Source organism: Pungitius pungitius, chromosome 14 (assembly GCF_949316345.1).
Source record: "Pungitius pungitius chromosome 14, fPunPun2.1, whole genome shotgun sequence".
NCBI lineage: Eukaryota > Metazoa > Chordata > Actinopteri > Perciformes > Gasterosteidae > Pungitius > Pungitius pungitius.
The window spans coordinates 6,331,166-6,357,652 of record NC_084913.1 but is presented as its reverse complement, the minus strand read 5'-3'; the positions used below and the strand labels follow the sequence as shown (position 1 = coordinate 6,357,652).

Genomic DNA, 26,487 nt, shown 5'->3' with positions numbered 1-26,487 from the left:
CCAACCCCACCCCCCTCTTTGTGAAGGCTGCCAATGCCGACTTCCAAACTCCACACATATTTTTAGCCTTTTATTGTTGTCATTCGAGTGCACTGAGTTGCAGGTTTATCTGAAACTCTTGTCCCTTGGTTAAACTGCAGTGTGTTAAGTCACAGTACATTTTCAACACAATGGAACCTCAACCAACCTCAAAAAAACAACAAAAAATAAACTCTTCACATTGTTAAAGTTGTTGTTTCGGCTAAATTCAATGTTTTCCCACAGACTCAGGGGTGTGTATTGGGTGGAATTAGGCCCATTAGCGCCGGCCTTCGTTGACACGATGTCGTGAATGACTCGTCTCAGGTTTTTGTTTGCTGTCACTCTTGATGTGTGTGTGTGTGTGTGTGTGTGTGTTTCTCAGTGTGTGGTAGCCACGCCAGGTACAGTGTGTTTGAACAGGTGCTTGTAGTGCTCTCCATTGTGTATCCCATATATTTTGTTTGTTGTTGTTATTTCTTGTTGTTTCTCTCCAGGCTTTGTGCACTATTGTGCTGCCACTGGATGCAGCGCCGCTGATATCGAGCTTATTCAAAGTGATTGTCGTTGTTGTTGCACGGATCTCAGTTCATCTCAATCGATGTTGAGGGTCCTTTTACCTGCGTCCCCCCCCCCCCCCCCCCCCCCCCCCACAGACGCATGAGAGAGATAAGGTCACCTTAGGACCCCGCGTGGACCCCCCCCCCCCCCCCCTGCACCATTCACAGCATCCCCATCCTCCTTAGACCGCACAGCGTCAACCCTCTAGTGAAACAAACCCAACAATGGAGGTGGACATGTGAGGGATTAGAGGTCAGAGGGTTGGGGAATGCGACGTCTCCCATTTCCAGCACCAATCTTCAACCGCTCGGTAATCTGCGGCCGCGGGTCCACACATACCTCCAGTGGACCCTCGTTCTCCTGCTGGTGTGGGGATGCTGATAGGAGCGTGAGTGTGTGTGTGTGTGTGTGTGTGTGTGTGTGTGTGGATGAATGAAAGAACAGAGGGTTGAGTAACAAAGGGGCCTCCCTTTTATGCCTCACCTAAATCCTCACCTACAGATGTGTAAATACGCCTGTTTACCCGTGACACGTTGAAGTGTGTTTGTGTGCTTTTGTGCGCACACGTTGGTAAAGTTTGTTTTAATCTGTAAATGTGGAATAACTTTGAGTTCTTCAGAGCACACTGAATATCATCCCCAAGTGTTATCTTGTGTACACACATGTGTTTATTCGATGCAGCGCCTCTCCACTACAGCACTTCTGTGTATCAAATACGGCGGCGCCGAGCGGCGAATTGAAAATGGCTACCGTGGAGAAAGGTCTCTTTCTGCCTTTGACTGCGCGGAGGCAGAAAAGGCCCCATTCTCCGCTCCCGTCTTAGATCTTTTTAAATAATTGAGGAGTAAACTGACAAATTAGGCACCTTTATGGACGCCCCTGGGCTCTCTCTTGGGTCCTTCAGTTTCCCCAATACAAGAGAGTGCCACCAGCCACAGGATAATATCTCTGTGTGCTCTGAGAGGAGGGGGGGGGGGAAGCAGGGTAGTGGGCCAGGAGGAGTTTCGCCAATCAAGCGGGCCACACTTCCTCCCCCAGGTTCTAATTTTGTGCCACATTAAAGAGCTCGGCCTCCATTTAGGACACAGAGAGGCATTTTCATAATTTGCCGGGTCTGTCGACTAGCTCGGGGTGCCTTTTTTTTTTTTTTTTCCTCTTTCCTTCTCCCTCCGTGTCTGAATGGAAGGCCTGGGGAGGGAGAGGGGTAATTCATTCGCCTCCTTTTAACCAACCCGCTCCAGTTCTGCATAACGTTGCTGCTAGGTGTGTTCTGCAGCTAATATTTCTCTTTAATAGTTCTCCATTAGACCTGAATATCATTCGCCGTATAAAAGCCAACACGGCCCATTGTCAGCGGCACAAAAAGGTCGCCCATCACGTTTTATTGATACATTAAGTGTAAATTATATTCCTGTGCTAAAACATTTGAGTTAATGCCTCCATTGATCACGTCGGCTCTGTGCAAGTACACAATCTAGGTAAAGCTTGTTCATTTTCTCATTCACGCGCTGCAGTGTGTGCAAGCGTCGATTCATGTGTGATTGGTCACATGATTCACAGTCTCGCCGGGGCGTCTCATCGCTGACAGACAAGCTAATCTAAAATCCCCCCCCCCCCCCCCACCCCCCAATTTACAAATGAAAATCCCGCCATCCAATTGAGCTAATAGAGCGACTTGAATGGGATAATAAGACGTGGTGTAACACTGTGAAACTGTGTTGGTGTAAGAGCCTGTGTGCCTGGATGTTCGACTGTCTGCAGTGATTACCGAGGCCTGCGGGCCTGGCGGCAGCTCCGTGGCTGGGACGGCGGGGGGGGTGGGGGGGGGAGCAGCATCTTTTCTGGGTAAGGAGATACGCATGTCTCTCCCCCCCCCTCTTCCGCTGGAGCTACAGGGACCGGCATGTCAGAAGAGAGAGTCCTCCCCGTGAGCTCCGTCTCGTTTTCCCGGTCTCGCCGTGTCTGCAACTATTGCGGCGCTTGCAGATGTGCACAAACAAGGGAGGATTAAAGCAAAACGAATCTAAACAGACAAATGGAATTAGAGTGATGGGTGTCGGTGGGCTGGTTCACAGTGATAAACATAATGATGCTCTGTGAGTGTGTCCCTGTGTCTAGGGGATTATCAGTGGTTAGGTGTGTGGCGCGCATGGTGCTTCTGCTTCTGGGTGTCCCTCTGTGTTTGTCTATCGGTCTGTGTTTTTGTAATTATGTGTGTGTATTTACCCGGTCTCTACATGTGTGTGTGTGTGTGAAGTGTCCCTGCGCCCTCTGCATGTGCGTGGATATGTGTCCCCGTGTGTTAGTCTTCTGGTCGGGGTCGCATTTCTTGTCCCCTCTCGTCAGGGTGTTTGTTTACGCTTGTGTTGATATTTGTGTACTAAAGCTGCTGGACGTCAAATCTCTTGCACCCGATATCGACACATCCCTGAGAACGATGCGAGTTCGTGGAATATGGCGGTTCCGTAAAGTAAACGTGCACATGGGCCCCCCCCCCCGCGGCGCATGTGCTGACGCGGGGTGCAGGCGTGTTTTCGTGTGACAGGGTTGTTGTGTGTGTGTGTGTGTATGCGTGTGTGTTTCCGCGTTGAGGAGGTCACGAGTGTGGACGAGCCAGCGGGTGGGGGTTTGGGGGGGGGGGGGATCAACAGACTGGGGCTCCCCTGCTGAGGGGCTCTGGGATTAGGGCTAAACCCTGCCCTGCCAGATGGGCACAAAACAAACTCGGCATCGCACACCAGCACCTCCTTCTGTGCAAACCAGGCGACTGGAACCGTGGTGATACCGGTACGCTCCCCCAGTGACTCTGAGGTCAACACCACTACTTTGAAATGGTCATAATAGAGTTTTATGCATTTGAAAACCCACCTTATATCCCTCCCCCCCCCCTTTTAAAGGAAGTTTAGAATTGTTTTATTGTTAGTTGGTGGCCATAAAGGTGTCATCAGTCTTCTCTGATAGGTCCACACACAATGAGGCGACTGGGATGAGGGGCTCTTCAAAGTGTCAGCTGGTGGACATTGGGGCCAGTCAGCAGGTTCAAGGGTTTTTCGGAAATGAAACTTCCAGGTTGTTTTGATGTGCTGCATTTCAGAGCCACGGGCAACACTGAGATGATGATGTGGCGTGTGAGGGTGAGGTTGGCGGCTCAGGAATCAGCGGTGTGTCGATTGCTTCCTGCTCAACTCCGATTGCACACAACCAGCACCAAATAGTCTCTAATTCTATGTGAGAGTTTATTTCTGAGGTGTTTTTTTTGTGTATGATGGCAAGCAGGTCTGATCCACCCTGGTATCAGTTGCTGTGTTTTTAGCTTAGCTTGAATGTTTAGTGAGGAGAGGCCGTGCGGCTTCTCGTACCTAAAGTAACTGGTTTAAACCAGCAGCTCGTTTTGGGCATTTAAAAGTCCAGGAGTCTGCAGTGTGGACCTGGATGCGTCTTCCTACAGGTTTCCCCAGCATGACTTTTTGTGAAATCGTCTCTGCATTGGCAGAAAAGCAGATTACACCCGTAAAGTGTACAAACAAATAAAAGCTTACAGGCTGTGAGCATGTTTCAGTCTAATGCCCTTTCAACAAGCGGCGCTCAGCACAATGCTCTCCTCTCGCCGAGCTTAATTTGGATTTCCCCTCAGAAGTGACGGCCTGCTGGCCGGCCACGTCCCCCCCCCCCCCCCCCCCCCCCAAGGAGCACCACCTCTCACGGCAGCGTCCCCGCCGGCTCCTCCGCTGGTATTAGTTAGGCTTTGGAGTTCAAGTGACTACGGGGTTTAAACACAAGATTCTTCTTTTTTTTTTTTAAAGAGGGGGAGGGAGGGGAGAAAGTCTTGCTGTTGTTCTTGAAAAGCTGTGTTTATCCAGGATTAGAGACACCAACATGTTAATAATTGTTTCTCACAGAACTGCAAAGAAGCACTTTTGCTGTAATCCCCTAATCAGGCATTACACCTCTGAGCGAAGCCACAACGAAGGCGCGGGACGCCCCCCCCCCACCACCACCTCCCCACCCGCGTCCTCCCCGGTGCGACACGCCCTCCACGACGCACCGAAGCACCTGCTCCAATCGCTCCCTGTTAAATCTGCTTCTCCACTTACAACCGAATATACTGCTTTACAATATATTGACAATAACATGGCATCTTAAAAACAATCCAAACCGGGACCCTGAGACCAGTTAGAACGTGGTTTCTCCACCCTGCACCCATGTGGAGGTGGCATGTGTGACCCCCCTCCCTCGCCGGAGGTCAGTCGGCACGTCAGTACAGTTTTTACAGGGTCAGACGCAAGGCCCCTGTAACATGCTGAGATCGTGACAGGTTTGAGGCTGAATGCTGAGGGAGGGGGGGGGGGGAGGGGAGGGGGGCAAGTCACAGTCAGCATGTTAACATTAATAAGTCCATGTTTCCAGGAAGACATTTTAAAATCAGCAGGAGCTTTTATACTTTATGTTTATTAACTAAATATGTTCACATCAGCTATCGGCAAGACGTGGGGAGGAAAAAGGCGACAGGAGACCCCCCCCCCCGCCCCCCACCCCCACCCCCACCGGCGATGCGTTTGTGTGCACGATTGTTTGACAATTATTGGTGCGGCCTTCGTGCTACGCGAGTCGTTTCTGTTGTTACATTTTCACGTTCTTCTTTTGTTTTTGACTTTTTTTTATTCCCCCCCCCTCCCCTTTCCCCAACCCCACTGGAGTTGAATGTTTGTTTGTTATTCCCCTGGTCCCCCCCCCCGTCTCCTTGCAGGGCCCGGTTGGAGAGTGCGACGAGGGGATCGGCAGGGATTAACCTGGGGAATTTAATTAGTGGAGCTGTCGTCCCTGCCCTGAACATTTCAATCTCTGTGGGCTGGCGAGCCGGAGCTGGACCTCGGATGGCTAGCAGGTGGGCGGCTGGGGGGGGGGGGGGGATGATGTAGGGCGTAGAGGAAGGACACGCGTTTGACAAACAGATTAGTCCAGCGCCCTGGTGGAGTGTTCCTGGGTGGGGGAGGGGGGGGGGTGGAGAAGGATGGAGTAGAGAAGGGCTGAAAAGGCATTGAGGCCTTTTGACCTAAACACACAAAAGTGGAAATATAACCACATATTTTGATTTTTTTTTTTTTTTTAAGTCTTAATAATATCTATAATAATCTTACATTCAATAGCTAATGCTGATGGAGCTTAAATGGAGATCTGACAATTCATCAGTTATTAATAAAAGCAGCACGTTTTGGATTTGTGGAGAAACAAAGCAAAGTCGATGTTGGGCTAAAACCTTTTGTAATTTTTATTCCCTCTTCGCTATATTTATTGAGACGATATAAACTAATAATAATTGTCTTGCGGGCCCAGCGGTGGTGTTGGTGAGCAGTAGAGGGGGGGGGGGGGGGCGGTAGCGTTTTTGGGGGTAATCACTACCAACCCAAAGCCACACTGTTGCATTGTAATCCTGATGCTTAACTCCCCATTAACCCATCTGGGACCCTACAACAGCCCCCCCCCCCCCCACCTTCCCCACAAACACACACACACTTGACTGTATGTTAAAGTGCTGTCTGTCCTGTGAGTGCCTGCTGAGGGGGGATGGGGGTGGGGGGGGGGTCATGTCCAGCAAATTAAAAGAGCTGCGGTAGGAATTTCATCCAAGTCCCCCAGGAGCCAGCAGCAGCGCCCCCCCCCCCCCTCCCAGCGCTGACCCGCCGGTCGCTGGTGAGTCCCCTGTTTGTATTCCACACACACTCCGTCCCAGAGGCCCCCCCGTGGGACCGCTGATAATTCAAGTCAAACATTATGTCCGCGCTTGTTTGACACCCATTTAAAGCTTTTCAATCCCATGTGTTTGCTACAGTCCGTCGGCCCCCGGAGTGCCGTCCATGTCCCCCACCCCCCACCCTTTTTCAAAGACCTCATCAATTTTGTTTGATCGAGTTCCTCGTGTCAAAACAATTGATTTTCGTTTGGAATCCAATCAGTTGACTTCAGAATATGTTAGGTGTCCCCCTTTTTTGTTTTGTTTTTTTTCCAACAAGAAAGCCAACGGTGAGTTTATTAACACCCCTCCCCCAGTTTGTTCCCCCCCCCCCCCCCTCACCCCCCTCCCACCTTCCCAGCATGCCCCTCCTGGTGCACGGCCGGCCAGTGTCAGTGCGCCACTAATTAAGGACTCTCAGAGAGCTATGGAGCACACTCATTAACTGTAGCATCCTTACTGTCGAGTTGGAGAAGAGGGCGGGGGGGGGGGGTGGGGGGCGGGGGGTGGGGGGCGGGGGGGGGGGGTCGTCAGTCTGAGGGTCCGCTGGCCACGAGGCCAGAAGGTCAGAGAAGACCCAGACGAAGAATTGAGTTGTCAAATGAATGTTTTCCTGTTGGTTTTTAAAAAATAAATTGGTTTTGTTATTGTAAGTAAGTTATAAGGTATTAGACATTATGTTTTTAAACTATTTTATTTTCCTTCTTTGCTGTTGACGTTTAACAGGCAGTTTATTCTTTCGATTTAGAACAAAACATTTTTAAAAATACTTTTTTTGTCAGTAATTCTTGTTTTTGTCACCGTTGTGAATTGGCCCCACCGGTCATGTACTCCCCATCCCATAATGAACACTACACCAACCGTCCCTCTCCATTCCACCTGTTTATTCCATTTTCATGGAAACGCAAAAAACCAAAACAAATGGCTGTGTTTGTCTTCATGAAAGTAGGCCAAACAACCGCTGACAAACAAGCGGGGGGGGGGGGGGGGGGGAGTTGTAGGTCAGGGCGCCATGTGTAACCGTGCCTGACGAGCACGACAGGACGTAGTGAGCCACAAAGGACACAATAACACACAAACAGGCCTGCCACAATGACGTAACGTTGTCTAGACTAAACAAAAACGCACGCTTGAATACATTAGCTTTGTAATGTGGGCGTACGCAGTGGACAAAAAAACAGGAACACTTTATAAACGAGTTATTATCACGGCAGCACGTTCACTGAGGAACTGAAGGAAGCAGCTGATCACCGTTTGTTAGAACTGATGGATTTGTATTGACATGAGCGAGCGAGGACTGGCCGAGACGAAATGTGTGATCAAAATGTCCGAGCACATTGACTGTGTGGCACCGCAGGAAAGTTCATTCAAAAATACATGTTTGTGCTCAAGATTTCCGCAAGAAGACATCAATGTTGAGTTTTATCATTATATAGGCTTTTAGGCAGACATCTATACGATCAATATCTCCAGAACTAGCTGCAAAGCCAAAACGCTCTACGGGGAAGAGGATGAATGGGTTTTGGTTTCAAAAAATCAAATATTCAACTGCTTTTGAAATATCTTCGAATGGAGTTCTGTACATTTTTTCGGGCTTTTACATGTACTCTGACACATTAAAATGACATTCTTATTCACAGCCGGTCAAAGGACAGACAACGTGTTTTGAATACTAAGCAGTAATTCTGTGGCACGTTAAAATCAGTTAAAGGCGTATGCTATGAAGATGGCGAGTACTCCCAACATGAATGTCATTAGCAGCAGAAGTTGACCTGTTATTAGTCAGACCACAATGCATTCAATTGTAAACCTAATTTAATTATAATGGATGCACTTGTTTTTAAGTGCCCCCCCCCCCCCATTGCCTCAAACACAAGTAAAAACACACGTCATTTTCTTTGTCTCCTGCCCCCTCGTCTGCTATCAGACCTCAGGTTAGACACACACACACACAACAGATGCCCCCTGACGCTCATTCACATAAAGCGGGCACGTGATGGACGGCCCCGGGTCCACAGCCCTGCCAGCCTCATGGCATTGTGTCCCCCCCTCGGGCGGGGCAGCCGGCCTCCCTAAACACCCCTTTTGTCTCGGGTGGGATAACAAAGCGCTGGTGTGGCACGCGCACAGCCACTCACCCCCCCCCCCCCCCCCCTGGTCTGTGACCCAAACAGGTGGATGGGATGGAGAGGCTGGTTGTGCCGGGTGGACCGATAGGGGGGAGGAGGAGGAGGCGGGGGAGGGGAGCCTAGAGGTTGCATCTGTCCCCACACCCAACGACTCCCTGGGTCAGCCACATATGCTCTAAGGAGAGAGGGAGCCACGCATGCAAACCCCAGACTAACAGGTGGAGGGGGAAAAGGGGGGGGGGGAATTAAGAAGTAAACTTGATCAGAGGAGGATGGAGGGGTTTTTGAAACTGTCAAATTAGCCCGATGAGAAGAAAGAGGAAGGTTTCACTCCTAGATACTGAAACCTTTTTGTCTTAGCCTAACAGGGCCGTATTGTCTCTCTGTGAGCTGCACTTTTTGTGTGTGTGTGTGTGTGTGTGTGTGTGTGTGTGTGTGTGTGTGTGTGTGTGCAGTAGATCAATGGCAAAACAACATGAACACGTGGCCGTTTTCATGAAGATTTGTTGAGCACTCTGAATGTGGAACAGCAGAGCGCTCTTTCCACAGCAGACATCACAACACAAGTGGAACAGACAAAATGCATCAGTGGCTCGGCTCCATTAAGTGTCCCAGTGAGGAGATGCCAGTGAGGAGATGCCAGTGAGGAGATGCCAGTGAGGAGATGCCAGTGAGGAGCGAGCTCAACACCACAACCCCTGGTTAACGGCTCACCTGAAAGCTTCATGTTATCAATAACACCTGCGCATTCCCTCCCATGTGAGATGCCAAAAATGTCTCCCGCGAAGAAGGCCCACATTCATGCCTTCATCTCTGTGTCCATAATGTGTGCTTTTCCTAAAACCGGGGGTTTTCGAGTGCGGCGTCGACGTCACGTGATCCCACAGGAGAGGGAAGAACGTCTATATTCAGAGATACACGCTGTAACGGAAATGTCTCCGTGGTCTGGACGTGATGTTTCTACAAGTTGAAACTGTGTTGTGAGCGTTCATGTATTCGAAGCACGTTGGATGAACGGATGCACTTGGAGGGGGGGGGGGGGGGGGGTCGGTGAATTCAAAAGGCTTAGTTTCTGTGCAATGACTCTCTGGAACAGTCCATTGATGTATAACATAAGCAAAGAAGAGCTTCTCCCTTTTGGGCTGATTTGCCTTTCCTCTCTGCATTGAAGTCTAACTGTCCATCCAGTTGTGTGTGCAGGGTGGTGTGGGTGTTGGGGGGGGGGGGGGGGGGGGGGGGGGTTGGGGGGTCTAAAAGCTCTAATCGACTGGAGGCAGCTAATTAATTGTTGGTTCTTCCAATAGGCCCACTGTTTCACAAGGGACTAGTGTTTGCAGGAGATTAGGAGATAGTCAGAAAGGTGGGATTCATCAGCGAGGGCCTCTGCACATACACCTGCATTGAGGAGTCCCGCTGAGGAGGAGAAAAGTGGATCACAGGTAACCACAGTACCACGTGTACTTATTAGTCAAAACATGTTGAGAGGAAATGGTAAATTACGCTCCGAGGAGTCTGAGCTTTTAATCAATGAAGGCATTGTCATTGCTGACTTCACAGGGGATTATGAGTAAATTATATTATTGTACTTTTTCTCTTTGGAGAAACATGCTGTTTTTTAAATGCTGTGTGACCTGTGGTGAGAATACCACGCAGCTAAATGGTGGGAAATTGGCTTTGTTTGACACAAAGTCATTATATCTGTGAACAGTTTGTGATACAAAGGTGCGTTTGAGTGTCTGAGGGCTCCAAAGAAAACTGCCGGATGCAAATGTTGTACCACCAGGCGCTTGCCTCCATCCGCTCTTTGGCTCAGACAACACACTTGATGTTGTATATTCGACGGACTAAATATGTTGAACTTGAAGATTCACAAATAAACAACAACTTAACAAAACAGAAGTCGCTACACGCGGTCCAACGGCCAAAATAAAACATTAATTCGGACGCAAAAAACACCCTTTTTAACGGACAGCCTCCTTTTTGCTAACTAGTTGAGCATTAACTAACTACGTATTAAGTCAACCTATAAGCATAGTAATAATGTGGTCTTTTTTTTTTTTTAAACATATGCCGAGATCTGGTAATCTTCTTATGGGGTTGAGGTTTTTTCTCTATCTGTATAAGCTTAACAAAATATGCCTCAGTAATCGCCGCTTGTGTCCTCGTCCAACGCCCTCCTCCCACCTACTATAACTTGAAATAGGCCATCAAGTGGCTAATGAACTGATAAGCCCTCTGTGTCCTGTGGGGCTTATGAACATCATAAGCCAAATGTTTCTGCATATTTTTAAAAAAAGAAGACTTGAAGGACCCCTGCATCAGTGTGAGTGTGAACATTTCTCACCTGCAGGAAACGTTGAACTCTTTGGGATCCGTCGCATAGCTTCTTTTGATGCCCTTTGCTTCGTCAGACCTCCAGCTATAGTCAAGCTGCTGGTATCATTATCAGTTTGGGATCTGTGTAAATCCCTGGATTTGTGTGAGCAGTCTGAGAAATTAAAATAACATGCTTTTTACTGCGCTTACTTCCAATCTCTTTAGACTTCATTTTTTAAAACATCTAAATCTGTTATTACGTAGGCTATACAAAACCCTTTTAATTTAATCTTTGACAAGATAATCAAATTCATTGATGATGTCACAAACTTAAATAATTTCAGAAAATGTCGACTAAGCCTGGATAAGCGTTTTCAAGGGGATACTGCTGGATTAGCTTTAAAACATTATTTATTTTTGTTTTTTTTTGTTTGTTGGCACATTTTACACATTTGTTATTGCTTTAATTTGTATTTTCATTACAATAAATACACATGCATATACTGTATAAACGAAGCACCCTTTTAAATTATTATTATTATCATTATTATTGTTATATATATATTTACAATTTTAGCAAACGGTCCATGCCGTTTAAAAGTCTCTACAGCCTCTTCCTCATTTTCTAATGAATTAGCTGTAAGCATACTTACAATTCATAACCATCGGTCCAGTAACAACACACGTAGATGATGGTTTCATTCAGGGATTCAGGGGAAAACACCTGCTGACTTGTGCAAGACGACCTTTCTCCCAATGATCCTCTTATTGATTTCAATTAAGGAATCCCCCCCCCCTCCCCCTCCTCCTCCTCCCTCCTTTGCAGGTGCTTTGTGGTCTTGCACTGACCTTAGAAAGGAAAGACTGTTTTGCGGAGGACGACTCGTGTCGGTGACCGACCGGACAGCCTCCGGACCGGGGGGACGTCGGACAAAAAGCAGCGGGGATTAACGGCGCGTCTGTCGGCCCCATATGCTCCTCGGCCCCGCTTTGGTCCTGATTAAAACTCGTTGTATGTGAGCGTTGTTCAGGCCCGACGTCTAATCCCCCCACCCCACCCCCCGTGACTTGTGCACTTTGAAGACACGAGGCTCCAAGGTTACACTAACAAGGGGGGGGGGGGGGGGTTTCAGCTGATATCAGTGCGCAATGATTAGGTCCAAGTGAGTGTATTTGTTTAACATGGAAGTGAGGTTTTCACTATTTTTTTGGAGTCCTCAAACTTTTCTCATGGTTCCTTTTTATTTCGGCCACTCGATGCATCTCTCTCACTCGTAGAAATAGTTTTTTTGTGTGTTCTTATTCTCTACAGCTGATTTGTTGAAGTGACCCCCCCCCCCCCCCCTCTTTGCCCCATGCCGCAGCAGTCCGGATGGTGGAGTTGTTGTTACCCGGAGGAGACGCGTCTCATGAATATTCAGGCCTGTGTGAGCCGAGGCTTTTGTTCTTTCCCCCCCCCCGTTCAATTGTTGCACTGTTCATGCCCAAAACGATGCGCGCGCGTGTAGCCGAGATCGCTGTTGTACTTTGGCGATGTTGGAATTGATTCTTGAAGAGTATAACTTTAATAAAATCGGCCTGTGTGATGAACTAAAAGAGCTAAACCCGGGATATAAACTAGCTATTTGCGCTTGAAGGAGTCATGGATACGGGCCATTGTATAATTGGGTCTTTCCAAGCGCCGAGCACACAAACACACGCGCGCACACGCACTCGTACACACACCTAATGTTTTTCCGTCCACGCAGGGGTGGAATCAAAGTCGCTCTCCTCTTTAACGCTTCGATTATTTCAAGCAAGGCTTTTAATTAGTGTGCTCCTTTAGCGCAGACTCCAATGAAAGAGAGATTATTGGCAATGTCAAGGATGTTAATTGAATGTTGGACTTCTAACAATTAGCCCGCTGCAGCCGGCTCGGCTCCCAGAGCCGGTCGGACTTCTTTTTTTTTTTTTTTTTTCTCCTTAAAGCTGACAGTAGCGTTAGATAAAAATAAAAAAACCAGTGGAGTAAATACAATCAAACACTATTTTTTAAGAAGCAGCGCTCCTGTGATTTATTTTAAGAAGTTGCAACCTCTCATGTGCACCGTCACGTGACATGTGCAAATAAACCCGTTATGCTGAGGGAAAAAAACTATAATCCTGTATAAGTAAGTAAGTATTTTAAAGGGATTCACACTCGTGGTAGTCCATATCATTCTTTTATGAGAAGATGTTTTTTTTTTTAAAGTTAATTCTCAAAATGTAAAATACAGCACAGGACGTTAACGTCGAATTAACTTTGTGGATTTCATGACCGGGTGATCTTTAAACACGTTGTGCGCAGAAAATATCACCTCTGGAATGAGTCAAAATACCATTTTCAGTTGTAAAGCTTATTTGCTTCCGTGTTTCCGACGCATTGCAGGACAACACGCAATAAGAAACACACACACGTTGGTGCACATTCTTGAAGCAGTAATATGTGTGTGTGTGTTGGATGAAATAGCAGGCTTCATATTAGATCGAACATTTGAGAATGATGTAAAGCCACGTGGTGGGCTTTGATGAGGCCTCGCCCCCCCCCCCCCCTCCCCCGCTCCCCGCGCCACAGAGAACCCCCGCCGGAAGAATATTGGGATTAACATCTCTTGGAGGCTGGGATTAAACTCTGCTTTCTCAAAGCGCACACTCTCTTTGTTGAGACGATCAGAGTTGAACTTTACCTGTAACTAAAGGGGGAAACTAATTCTTTAATAAACTACAACCCCTTACTTTTTGGAAGAGCTTGACTGGTTCCATTATTTTTTTGTCAAACAGACCGATGGACAATGGTTTAGTATATCTTCCCAGATTATTATATTATATTACAATGCAATGCATGTCATGTGAATCCGCGTTGAGGCATTTTGATCATGTGTTTGAGGCAATAATGACGCACCGGTGTGGTCGATGGAGGATGGTAATTATTGGTCTGATTAACACACGTCACGTGCCGTCCTCCACTTCGTGTTCTCATTTGAACAGTGAAGCTTCGCTCGCATTTTACGCCCAAATAGTGTCTAATTGTGAAAAGTTGTGCTTGTTGGCAGTGACAATTTTCGTTATCGTAAGTTGAGGTTCTGTTGGTTTTATCCGTTAATAGTTAAATCCAACTCGTGTTTTTTCCCCTTTATTATTATTTTTTTAATTGTAAAAAATACTCCTGCACCGTAAACACTTAATCGCTTTGTTCACCCCCCCCCCCCCCTCCCGACCCCCCCACCACCACCACACACACACGCACGCTCGCACGAACACACGCGCGCGCACACACAAAGATCGTCTGTCGATGAAAAGAGTAAGCTCACAGGACCTTTATTCATGTCTTTTCAGCGGTGAGGTCACACCACCTCTGGAGCCAGTAGAGGATCCACCGTCACCGTGTTTTGAGATCAATGGAGGGGAGCAAGTGTGGAGCTCTCAGCAGCCGAGAGTCATTTATGGCTAAACTCTGGAGTATAAACCTACCATCTGCTTGGAAAGTCTGCTCTCTCTCTCTCTCTCTCTCTCTCTCTCTCTCTCTGCCTGAGATGCCGGTCATTTTAACCCATGGCATCTTTCGTTGTTCAAAAAAAGTTAGAAATCTATTAAAATCACAGCAGAGAGTCTGATGCGCGTTGGGTGGGGGGGGGGGGGGGGGGTGGGGGCTCACAAATTGCATACAATACAACAGATCACAGTTTCGAAGGCTAGCACAGATTAAAAAACAAACACATATGTACCATTTATATAAGACACACACTGATTGTCTCTTAGAAACTACATATTGATTCCTTATAAACACTTTTTTTTTCTTAAATAAAGTAGTGCATCCATGTCCACACCCCGTCCTCGTGTGTCTCTGCCAGCAGGTCGGCATGAAGCTTTTAGGAGGTCTGTCCAGCCCGAGCACTTCACGGGGAGTCTGTTAGATGAACTTTTCTTTCGGTCCATTCTGTGTGGCCCCCAACAGGTGTTTTTACGCATAGAGGCACACACTGACATACATGGATGAGGGGCTACAACCTGTGAACGAACGGGGGGGGAGGGGATCTCTTAGCCAGTGCTAAAATAAATAAAACGTCTCCTCTAGGAGGACGAAAGACCATCATGCCGAAACCCCGAGGCCCCCCGAGAGCCCTGCCTCGCCGAGCCCGGCTGACATTTTAACCCGTCCGATGTGTTTTATTGAAGGGGGGGGCAGCGTCGTGTCTGATGTGAGCGTCACTGTTTGTGCACTTTTTTTTTCTTTTCTTCTTTTTTCTTTTAAGACAGCGGATCGATCCGTTCACAGGACCTGGAATTTCCACGAGGAGGTTTGATCCTTATAATCCAAGCAATCGGCATTGAAGTTCAACTTCCACGACGCCGCCTGGTCCTTATAATCCAAGCAGTCTGCTGTGGAGTTGAAGCCCAGGCCGGACGTCCCGTAGCCTTGGGTGGAGAGGGGCGCCGAGGACTGGTTCAAGTGGCTGGTGACCGCGTTCGTGCCCATTGGACTGAGAGTTGAGCCGGGGCCGGACAACTGGTGGTGCATGGGAGCGAGGTAAGAGCCGCAGTCCATGCCGCCGAAGTAGGAGGTCGAGCCGGGGTAGCTCTGGCTATAGCCCGAGGCCTGGGTGTAGGTCATGGGATAGGACCTCTGCATGCAGGAGGAGGAGGTAGACAGGGGGTCTGAGAGCGGCGAGATGGACGCGGGGCTCCAGATGGACACCGGGGCGGTGCTGGTGGAGATGACGGGGGCAGTGGTGGTGCTCGCAGGGGGCGTGAACTGGCCGCTGGCCCCGCTCTCTGAGCTCACTTCTCTGGTGGGGGAACTTTTCTTCTTGGCAGGTCGCACCTTGTTCTGGCCCCCGTTCTGCTGCTGCTGCTGCTGCTGGCGGCACTTGGCGCGTCGGTTCTTAAACCAGACCTGAAATAGTCACATATCACATGTAAGTGTTCAAAGTCCCTCAATTAGACAGTAAATATACCCCCAATTCTACGTTACATCCAATGTTGTTTTACATTGCAAGTAATAGTTAATGGAAAACATGTTATTAATTTATTTCATCCCAAATTGAGATTGCACTAGATGTATATAAAGCTCCACTAATCAAACAACCTTTTCTGGACAGATCTGTCTTATTTAATTTGAATCGGGAATTTATGTTGAATTATCTCCGCCTACAGACGAAGGTGTTCCTCTTGATTTAAGTATAACGAAGTTCCGAGCTTCATTCACGGGCAAAGAATATTTTTATATGTATTTTTTCCCATTATAAAACGTTTTAAAACGTTCACCTCTGGTGTCTCAAATAACCACTTCTTTCACACGTGAAGTACTTCTCTATATACAGCGTATGTTCTGCTTATCTCACCTGTACTCGGGACTCGGGTAGATTGATTTTTAACGCCACCTCTTCGCGCATGAATATGTCCGGGTACCGAGTTTTGGCGAATAACGCTTCCAAAACGTCGAGCTGTGCGCGCGTAAAAGTAGTCCTCTCTCGCCTCTGCTTCCGTGGCGTTGCTGCAATTCAAAGACAAATGTAAATCAAATTAAACAAGCCACGCATATTTGCATGGGGAAAAGCAATTAAAGAAAACACCAAAAGTTATCTATGGCATGCAGATGTCTAAGAGAAACTATATAAATTGTTTGCGTAATTACCCACAAATCCTTAAACGTTAGTGGCAAATCATAGCTCTCCGCGTCCTTTAGACCAATGGGCCAGACAATTAATGCAGTTTTAGTAAAAAATCAAAGCATTCATTAATTTGAAAGGCACATCCTAAAAAAATGATCACACAAGAGAATATCCACCGTGGAAAAGTTCCCTTCACAGTTTTGACAGTATGGAGTTTTTATAAATACATAAATAATAATAAATAGATCCATAAAATGTTGGATTTATTTAGCACTTAATATAACATGCCTGGATACCCCAAAGTGCAAATTACAGTTTTGAAATGGGTCTGATCACACACTTCAACGTTTCCAGTCCATCACGTTTAGATCCCCAAGCAAACACTCTCATTTCATTGGACATTATCTCCTCGTCGAGACGTTTGGACCCACCTGGATATCCCACTGATGGATGCAAAAGGTCCATTCCAGAAGTAGTTAAGCTGAGGCCATTGACTGTGTAAGGTGGTTGCTTTAGATACGACATCATGCTAATGTTGGACTGAGGGCTGAAGTTGGAGAAAATTTTGAAAAATGGACGGGGCTCCCGATATGTACTTGGGGGGTCGTCTGGTGTCCGCGCGGTCCGTCCTACACCGGGAATCTGTTCCAAAAAAGACAGCGGAAACAGGATGAAGCACCGATGAAGGTGGTGTGTCCGATGTCGCCAAATAAACCTTCTCTCCAAAAAGCACGGCACTACTTAGAAAGCACCAACCACTTGTCCAGCTGTCCTCTTCTCTACAACCCCCCCCCCCACCCCCCTCGAACCCGACCCCCCCCCACAAACAAAAAGACATACACCGGCCCTATGATTGCAGCAAGTCACTTGAAAGTTTGATTAGAGACAATGGCTCCTGTGTTGTGAAGTAATACAATTGAAATAGGAACGTTTAACCAGCTATTTACAGAAAAACTAAATACTGCTTATTCTTGTTCCCGTTCATTTGTGTCATTTTAGGTCTGAATATTTTATTTAAAGTGGTGTTAAGAAATATTATCAGAAAATCAGTAAGAAGAAACGTATAAATTGATGTGTTGGAAATTTTCTAAATATTCCTATTGAATTTAAGACATGGTAAATTATTTTCTATTATCTATATTTCATAATTTTTTTTTTAAGATTGTTAACAATGTTTTAAGGTCTTTTTGAGGGAAAATCATTTACATGTTGTTTTTATTTTTTTAAACAAACGATTTCTGCATTTTATCCAATAGAAAAACGAATTGCTTCCTAATTGCAAACGTAACAGTTGTTTAATCCGAAATAAACGTGTCCTGTGAGGTTGATTAGTAGATGTGTGATTGCTGTCACTTCAACTTCAGTGACCCTCTCCCGCTCTCCCCACTGCGCGTCCTGATTAGCTGCTTTTTTTTTTTTGTTCAACATCCAACGGTTTTAACCCCCTCATCCCAATCTGTCACAATTAAAACACACCCGTCCACCGGTTATACACACACCCGTTCTCTAACGATCACCCAGTTCAACAATTAATTATGACAAATATGTATGTTTTCTCTGTTGATGAATTGACGAGGTAATGCTAGTGGCATTAAAGTGGAACTTCAGTTTGATCCTAAAACAGCTTTTAGTGCTGCAGGCTCCATAAAACGACGCTGCAAACCCGCAACGGGGGTGATTTGTAATGCAATTACTATATTAAATTCTGACGTGAATATGACCAAAACATATTTATTTATTATAAATAATTAAAAACGGAACTCCCGATTTAACGCATAAAACAATCCATCATCAGATAATAAGTAGGGGTGAAATAAATGTTAATTAATTCTCCTCGGAATAGTTCTTCTTTGCAGTATTAATGAGGAGAGGGAAAAGGCCCCTAAACGTCTTTTTAATAGCAGGCCAAAATGTTGTTGTTTTTTTTAGCCTCAAACCTCCACATTTAATTCATTCTGTAAATTCACGTCGAGGTGAATGTGCCGCATGAAACGAATCGCGTTTCGTTTTAAGTAGAAACTTCACCGAATTCGTCCTCGGGAGGAACCCTGGCTTCAGCTACTGAGGTTAAGAAAATATAAATATGAATCCCACCGTTTTTAGAGAAAGGCAATAATAAGACGATTTAATTGTCTTTGTTTTCATTAGCAGAGACTAACTTAAATCGTTTGGTAGCCTCATATGTAAATGTATGGGATGCTCTGTGTGCAGCATTTACATGGGTTTGGTTATAAATAATAAAAGGCTGAGTTTAAAAGAGGGTTTTTCCTCCAGAGCATGGCGTTTCTTTTCAGTGTCTGTTTTATTTCAGCACCAGAATTCCGCCTCTTAACGAAATGCTCTTGAAGAACTTTTAAAATCCTGTTTCGAAGGCTTGATGCGCATTCAAACGATCGTGACTTCGTGGAGTCTTTTGTGATTCCTTATTTTCGATATTTCGAATCATAACGCCGACGGCATTGGTCACGACCACGTTGATGACGATAAACATGATCACTATTCCAGCAACACAGGTAGAACTTACCCTGGTACCGACGACTGTAAAGTTCTTTGTCTACTTCGTTTCCTCCTGGTGAAAAAAAAAAATTACAACTCTGTGCTGAAGGAACAGCGTCCTGGCGCGTAAAACAATATAAAGCCAAGCGGGAGCCGAGGCGGACGTCTTCCTCGGGGGGCAGAACAGCACCAAATAAAAAGGCTAAAAGTTTAAAGCTCGAGCGTCTGCATCCGGTCAAGAAGCGGTGCGACGGCGGCGCGGTGATGGAGGAGACGTGGCGGACGCCTTTGGCTTGTGTTAGTGTGCTGTGAGTGAAGTGGCTCGAGTTGGATTTTGTAGAAAGTGCCAGCCAATAGGAGCCGCAGGACTGAGCCGAGGTCTGTCTCTGTCTCCTTCCCTCACACCGGTGGGGAGGAGGAGGGGTTTTTTTTCCCCTTCTTTTTTTCTTTTTTTTTTCCTGGGAAACCAATGTCTTTTGATACTTTTTTTTTTGACGCACAGTCCCTCAGCCAATGGCAGCGAGAGGGCGACTGACAACATCCCCAAACCCTCCGCGGAGAGGGTACAATGACAATAAATAAACGAGAAGTGGAGTTTAAATCGAGAAAAAAAAAGTCAATTTATTCTCATTTTTAGTGAATTTAATATTCGGCATTGCTGTTTTCCAGGGGATGCGTTGATCCGAGGGAAGTTCCATGAAGGCTGTTTTGGGCAAAACGCGCAAATAAAGAGTTGGAAACATTCCCAGTATATTCGTGGCATGAATGCCTACTCATATAGATCTATATGGTGGCGTTGAAAATCGTATTTTCAGGTTCATCCGATAATGTTAATTATGTATTCCAGATTTCAGAAGTTTCTAACAATCGAGGAACATAAAACACGTTTAACGGGAATTGTCGGACTTTGAGGGAAACCGAACAAAACGCGGTTTATGGGTCTGTTTGTCTTATGGAAGAGTATAAAATAAATGATGTGACATGTAGGGGAAAAACATGGCCTCGACTGAAACGGTGCTGTAAGGCTGCACCGTTCTCTCACATTCCAGCGCGTCGCAAAAAAAAGGGGGATTTAGAGCGACTTATTTCCTTAAAACGGTCCTCGCATCCACAGAGTCAGCCAGTCAGCTCCCACCCGCCTGGTGCGGGCCCGCACCGGGATTCAGCGACAATATTTACACGGGAGAACCCACCGAGAGACGCCACGCGGCCGGCGACCTGCGCGCAGCACTTGGAGCTGCAAGGAGACGCGGACGAGGAGACACGAAGGAGAGAGGTAAGGGACATAAAAGCATTAATGGAGACATTTTCACTTTTTTTCACTTGTCACTAATTCTGCAGGAAAATAGAGCGTGGGGGAAAAAGAGAGAGAGAGACACATGAAGGTAAGACTGTTTTATTTATTTTGTGCCAAACAAGTTTTATGTCGGAACAGTGCATATAGTGAGCTAATCAAAAGAACGTGTGTGTTTTTTTACAAACGTGTTGTTACGATGACGTGTAGCTCCGAAGTCGTCTCATTTCAAACAATCACCGGGGGGGGGGGGGGGACGAGCTTCCTCTATGTCACTTGAATTGGGAACCCGCGTGCCCATCTCAAAATAATACGCCGAAGGTTTTTGTCACGGCTTGGTAAATGTATCATCTTAAGAGGCTTTGCGGAACACCTACACACACACACACACACACTCCCTCTCTCTCTCTCTCTCTCTCATAGACACTCACTCTCACACACACACACACACACACACACTCGCTCACTTCAAACAGATTTGAATATTGATTTAGATTTATAAACACAGGCAGACCGTGGGTTTTATGGAGCGTCATTCCGCCTCTGTGTGTGTGTGTGTGTGTGGCTCGTGTGGAAGGCCGGAGTCAAAGGTGCACCGAGACAGCTGCTCGGGGGGACTGGTTCACACTCCGCTGCAGAAACAAACGAACGGGTACAACATGTAGCCACCTTATCAACGCAGTGACATCTCCTTTGACAGATTTCGATCAGGAGAAGCCGCGGAATGGATCATAAGCCCGGATTTCTTTTCCCAACCAAACCGCAGAAGGGAAGGGTTTTTTTAGGAGAAGAGGAATTGCAACACATCCAGGTATTCCAATTGGTTTATATTTTTCCTATATGATTGTTTTTTTTCTCTAAATGATACTACACATGTATTGTGTCAGCTAATTAGTTTAATTAAACCACATAAACTCACCAGTTTATGTTGATTTAAACGTCATCTAAAGGTCAGCCTTCTCACAGTTTTAGTGCAACAGACTTCAGCCCCAAATCGCCATATTTATTTATGTTATTTTTAACTTCACTAACTTATGCTCACTCCACTCCGCCTGAGATTTCAGGGCAATCATCTTGCTGTTAAAAAAAAATAAATACATTTGTTTTAAAAAGAGAAATTAGGCTGCTAACCCTTTAGCAGCTGCGCGCTAACGCGAGACTTTCAAAACCGCCGCGTGCGTAAAAACCGTTGCGTCTGATGCGGTTATCTGCCGGATCTCACCGTTTAAATTGCTAAATAATTTATTAAAGTGTAAAGCCGGGCCCTCCGCGGGGACTTTGTATCTTTTTAAAAGGGCGTTTAAAAGGGAGAAGGAGCTAAACGCCTCTGGCGAGCAGCGCTCCCACTGACTCGCGGCTAATTGACGACGGCGGCTTTTATCCGCGCCTCCGCTCCACTCAACCCGAGGGCCGGTGTGATTCCCAGCAGCTAACGCGGGGCCTGGGCATCTCTTACTAATGCATTGCACAGGCATGGACGTTTGACCCCGTCTTTGATAGCTTTGAGGGGGGAAAAAAGGAGGTGGAGGGGGGGGGGGGGGGGGGAAAGGAAAAAAAAAAAATCTTATTTCGAGATTGGATAATTACCGAGCATGCAGACAGCATCCCCCCCTCCCCGCCCCCCCCCCCCCTTCCCTGCTCTGCACCCCGTCCAGGCATAAACAAGAAATAATCGACACATTCTAGAAAGGATGGGTTCTATAGATTCGATGGAACAAATAGGGACACGGCATTTAAATTGCGTCTTTCGTGCTAAATCAATCCAATAGACCGAGTGGGAGTTATGTGAATTTAAATACACATTTATATCTATTCTTACTATCTAGGCAGCTTTACTCTCCTCTGCCTTTTCCCTCCTCGTTTGATACTCGCGTGGCTGAGTATGAGGAATGTGTTGGTGGAATTAATTCTGAGCTAAAAAAAAAAAAAAAGTGAATTAAATCCAAGAAATGCTATTTATATATAAATTATGATAATCCGTAGGCAAGACAAATATTTTTGGGAAAAATATTTGGAATAAAATGTACCTGCGTTTTGACTTTAAAACAATATCTTGCTTTAAGCAACATTTGATCCCACCCTTTCATTTATTGTCATAAAACCCAGAAAGTTATAATTAATACCTCAACTAACAAGGCTTTTGATCTGCACCTTCAAACTAATCTATTTTTTTTTGTTGCAGATTGTCATGTCAGTTATAACTGACTGAAAAACTGAGGATATAGAAATGTTGTAATAATGTTAATTATAATTCTTTATCATTTATTGGGTCTATCTTTTTTAAAACCTGTGTGTGTGTGTGTGTGTGTGTGTGTGTGTGTGTGTTTGGTTGTGTCCGTGGGTGAGAGATACATAGAGATAGAGAGAGAGAGAGAGAGAGAGAGAGAGAGAGAGAGAGAGAGAGAGAGAGAGACAGGGGCTGAAGTAGGATAATCACAAGCTGTATTTTAATTAGCCTGGCAGGTTTGATAGATAGGTTGCCACCGTTGTAAAAAAAAAAAAAAAAAAAAAAAAGAGGTGCACTGCGTAGTGAGGAAGGTCTCTAAACAGAGCACTCTCCCCGCACTGTTTTCTTATCACAAAGGAGCTAAACCTTTGTGTAACGTAACATGTAACTGCCCCTAAAAGGTCACCAAAACACATTCAGTCTCATCCCCGGGGGGATTAAAGCGAGAGGACCCCCATTCACAGAGTCAGTTTGGAGAGAGTTTGCTGGCACAGAGGCACCCCCCCCTCCCCCCCCCCCCCGCTCCTGGGATTTTATCTCTTTATTATTCACAATGTCACGAATTGAGATTTGGCACACAGTTGTGCTCAAAATGATCATAGAAAGTGCTGCTGAATGAAGTCTGTATTGCAGTCGCCGTGCCTCCGCAATGAAAAAAGATGTGCTGATCAGGAAAGTATTGGGTTCATTTTTCTAACACACATTCTCTCCGTCAGTTCAGACGCGGTGCCTCAATAACGCCGCGTGTGTGTGTGCGCGTGTGTGTGCTCTTTCCATTAATATGTCATGCCTTTTTAATTAGTGGCGTAATTGTTTGTGTTGTGTTTGTGCAGGAGTTTGCCAACAAAACAAACGGATGCAATTAAACACACTCGCCTTCAGATCATCAAGAGAGGAGGCAAAGTCAAGACGCGCGGAAACTCCCACAAGGACAAACGTGAGAGGGAAGACGACTCGGCCTCCTCAAGGTTAAACTTGAACTTGGTTAAGAGCGTCGACTTCACTGCAACCCGGATCCTGCTTTCTTCTTCCTGCACGTCGCTCACTGTGTTTTTGAATTAAACATCCATTCAACCACCCCGTAAGAACTAAGTCGATGCTATATTTCCACTGCTTTTGCTTAAAAAGTGTTTCCTCTGTATCTGAAAAAGTAATTAAAATTAAACAATTTTTTTTGCAAATTAGTTTATCTTTTTTTTTTTTTTATACCGCCTCCCTGCTCTCCCAACCTCAGCTAGCCTTCTCCTGTGTGTGCTGAGGTGTCTGCATGTCGAGTAAAACCTGCCCTGCAGACCGGACCTCTTGGAGTCTTCAAAGGAGCGGGAACCCAATGTGGGGGGATTTGTTCAGGCTTATTTGGTAACCTAGGATTTGAATTGGATTCTGGGAGGCATTCATAACACATTTGAAAATGTTACATTGTGTGATTTTGTGTGTAATCCCCATAATAAATTTCAGAAATGGTCACAGCACTTGCACAACTGTGACTATTCATGATGTTTCCAATGGTTTTCTTGTCTTGCCTCTCGGGGGTGAGGTGTGCGACGCTGGCAGGGAGCCGGAGCATCTCGTCCGCCCCAGATGGGAGAGCGCCGTCGAGGAGGTGATTCCTGCCTCCTTTGACCTTTTCTCTCTCAACACTTTTATGTTCCCTTAAGGACCCTAAGTACGTGAGAGGGTCAGCCACTGTGCCTCCAGAGGGATTCTTTCAGACCCCCCAACCAGCACGGGTGCATTAAAACCTCGAGTGGATTATACCTCCCTGGCAGGCAGTTAGTGTACACACACAGACACACACCGAGGGTGCAGTTTATTAAAGTGCGTATACTTGATCAAAGCCACGGCCAAAGATTATTAGGTTGGTCTCTTTCATGCGTTGTGCCTTAGAGTTTTATACTTTGCATCAATAAGTAGAAAGCGGTACGGCTGTATTGTTTATAAAATAATTGATATTGATATATAATTTTATAGGCCCCTTTTAGATATGTTTTACGATGATGAGATACACAGATCTGAATAATTATTTGTGTTTGATGTGTTTTTTTACACAAAAAGAGTTCACTTACGTATTAACGCATAAAATCTGCTTCTTCTTCCTCATTGAAGCGCTTTAACTGCTGGACAGATTGTCAGTTGTCTCCCCACTTTGTGTAAAAGTCTATTTTTAATGTTGGTTCACTGCACGTGTGTGTTTGACATCCAGAGTTTTGATGCCACAGCTCGTAGTTTCAAACTGCATCGCTCTGCTCAGAGAAGGAAAATCATCCAAGTGAAGTATCAATGAGCAAAACCTATTCCACAAGTTGAGGGTGGGGGGGGCTTATCATGCCCTTTATCATCAAAACGAGTCATTTGTGGCCAGGTGTTTCATGCAAAGATGTGGAATTGTGTTTCGGATGCTCCAGAAGGAGGGAAAGATGTTATCCGGACCTGGTCCAACACATTTGGATGGTTTGATGGTTTCACTGCTAGGATTTCTTGTCTCTTACATGTAACTCTCCCGCCTTAGTTTGATAAGAGCGAGAGCTTGTGTGTGTGTGTGTGTGTGTGTAAATCAGTGTTTTATCCTGTCCAAACCCCACTTTGCTTTGAATGACACTTTGGCGATGCCCCCAGCTCCCCACTTTGACTTCTCAAGCGCACCCCCTGTTAGCGCCAACTCTGCCAACTCCTCTCATGTCTTTAATATCTCTCTTTGGACCCTTGGGTTCTGCCAGTGAAGGCTCCCTTGTGACAGTTGGACATCGCCCTCGCATTGGGGAGACAGCGACGGGTGTTTGTAGCGTTTCCCAGCCCCGGGGCCTGTGGGGAATCTGTGATGGCTCGCCTGTCAGCCGGCCCCTCCCCTGTAATTAGGAGAGTAAACACAGCTCTTGGCTCGGCTTGGGGGAGAGTAGGAGGGAGGGAGCGGAGGAGGGGACCGTCCGGCTCCTGTCCTACTGCTGCTTGAGCTGTCCAGGAGGGAGCAACTCGGGACTGACACCCATCACGTCCCGGGGGTTTTGGAGGAGATCCGTAGCCACGTTGGCCCGCTGGGAAGCATCAGATCTCCACTCGTACCTGGTGGAGGAGGCTCGTCGTTGAACTAAATCTTTTATGGAGAGAGTGCAAAGAAACGCATCGCTCGGGACGATCTGGGGGCTGTGCGGGTGAAAACATGACCATCTTGATGAGCGGAAGCCGCTTCCTGCACATGCGCATTATTCCCATGTAGCACCACGGCGGATAAAAAGCCCCCACTAAGCCTCCGTCCCTCCTCGCTTCACCTCTCTCCTGGTTGCCGGGGGGACTGGTCAGCGGCTGGAGGAATGCGTTGTGGGCCTGGAGTTGTAGCCGTAGCTTGGGACCAGCTCGGGGGGTGGGTGGGGGGGGGGGAAGGGTTTTGCGCCATCCCACCAAGCCCCTGCCACTCCGCTCTGCCCAGGCAGGGAGGCTGGCTGCGGGAATGCCGAGACCAGGAGGGGAGGAATTTTACTGGGGGATCTGCCAGAGAAATGCCATGCAGGGAGCGATGAAGAGAGAAACCTAGATGGAGAAGGAGAGAGAGAGAGGGAGAGAGAGAGAGAGAGAGGGAGAGAGAGAGGGAGAGAGGGGAGAAAAGGAGCTCTCAGCCAATTGAAACACAACCTGTCAGTTTCATTTCAGTTTTTTCGGATGCTTACTGATTATGGGCCAGTTGCTGAATGAGCCGGGTTGCCACACAGACACAGTGGCACCGCATCTGACTCCGATCCTTCGCAGATGGCTTGGGGTTCAGTGGGCGTAACTGAAGGTAGTTTGAACTAAAGTCAGTGCATTTTCAACATATTATTGTTTTTCAGTTTCAGTGTAAATCATCCATCTGTGTTAACCGCCATCTGTCTCACCGAGACGTGAGCATGATCACATGCACTAGTTTCTGTGTAAGTACATTTTAAATCAGATGGTGTGCATCAGTGTGTGCATGTGGCGGACAGGGAGAGTGCAACGGGAGGGGCGCTCGAAGGCCCACTGTACTTGCCAAAGTCTTTACGGCGCCCAGAGAGCCATGCTGCAGCATCATGGTCCACAGCATGGAAAGACATGGGGCAGATGGGTGCAGTGTA

General features: G+C 46.7%; 1 protein-coding gene and 1 long non-coding RNA gene across 2 annotated transcripts; one reads left to right on the top strand and one right to left on the bottom strand.

Annotated features, from left to right (window-relative positions):
* Positions 1–14,075: 14,075 nt before the first annotated feature.
* otx2b (orthodenticle homeobox 2b) lies at positions 14,076–19,267 on the bottom strand. Its single transcript, XM_037487224.2, has 4 exons — positions 18,910–19,267; positions 16,817–17,027; positions 16,116–16,267; positions 14,076–15,667 (listed from the first exon to the last, which is right to left on the bottom strand). Exons 2-4 carry the CDS (start codon positions 16,911–16,913, stop codon positions 15,044–15,046), a joined length of 873 nt encoding a protein of 290 aa, XP_037343121.1. The 5' UTR covers positions 16,914–17,027; positions 18,910–19,267; the 3' UTR covers positions 14,076–15,043.
* A 143-nt stretch (positions 19,268–19,410) lies between these two features.
* Positions 19,411–24,943, top strand: LOC119227987 (uncharacterized). The gene is made up of 4 exons (XR_005121412.2): positions 19,411–20,157; positions 20,223–20,266; positions 20,876–20,986; positions 23,236–24,943. It is a non-coding gene; the product is annotated as an uncharacterized LOC119227987 (long non-coding RNA).
* The last annotated feature ends 1,544 nt before the right edge of the window (positions 24,944–26,487 follow it).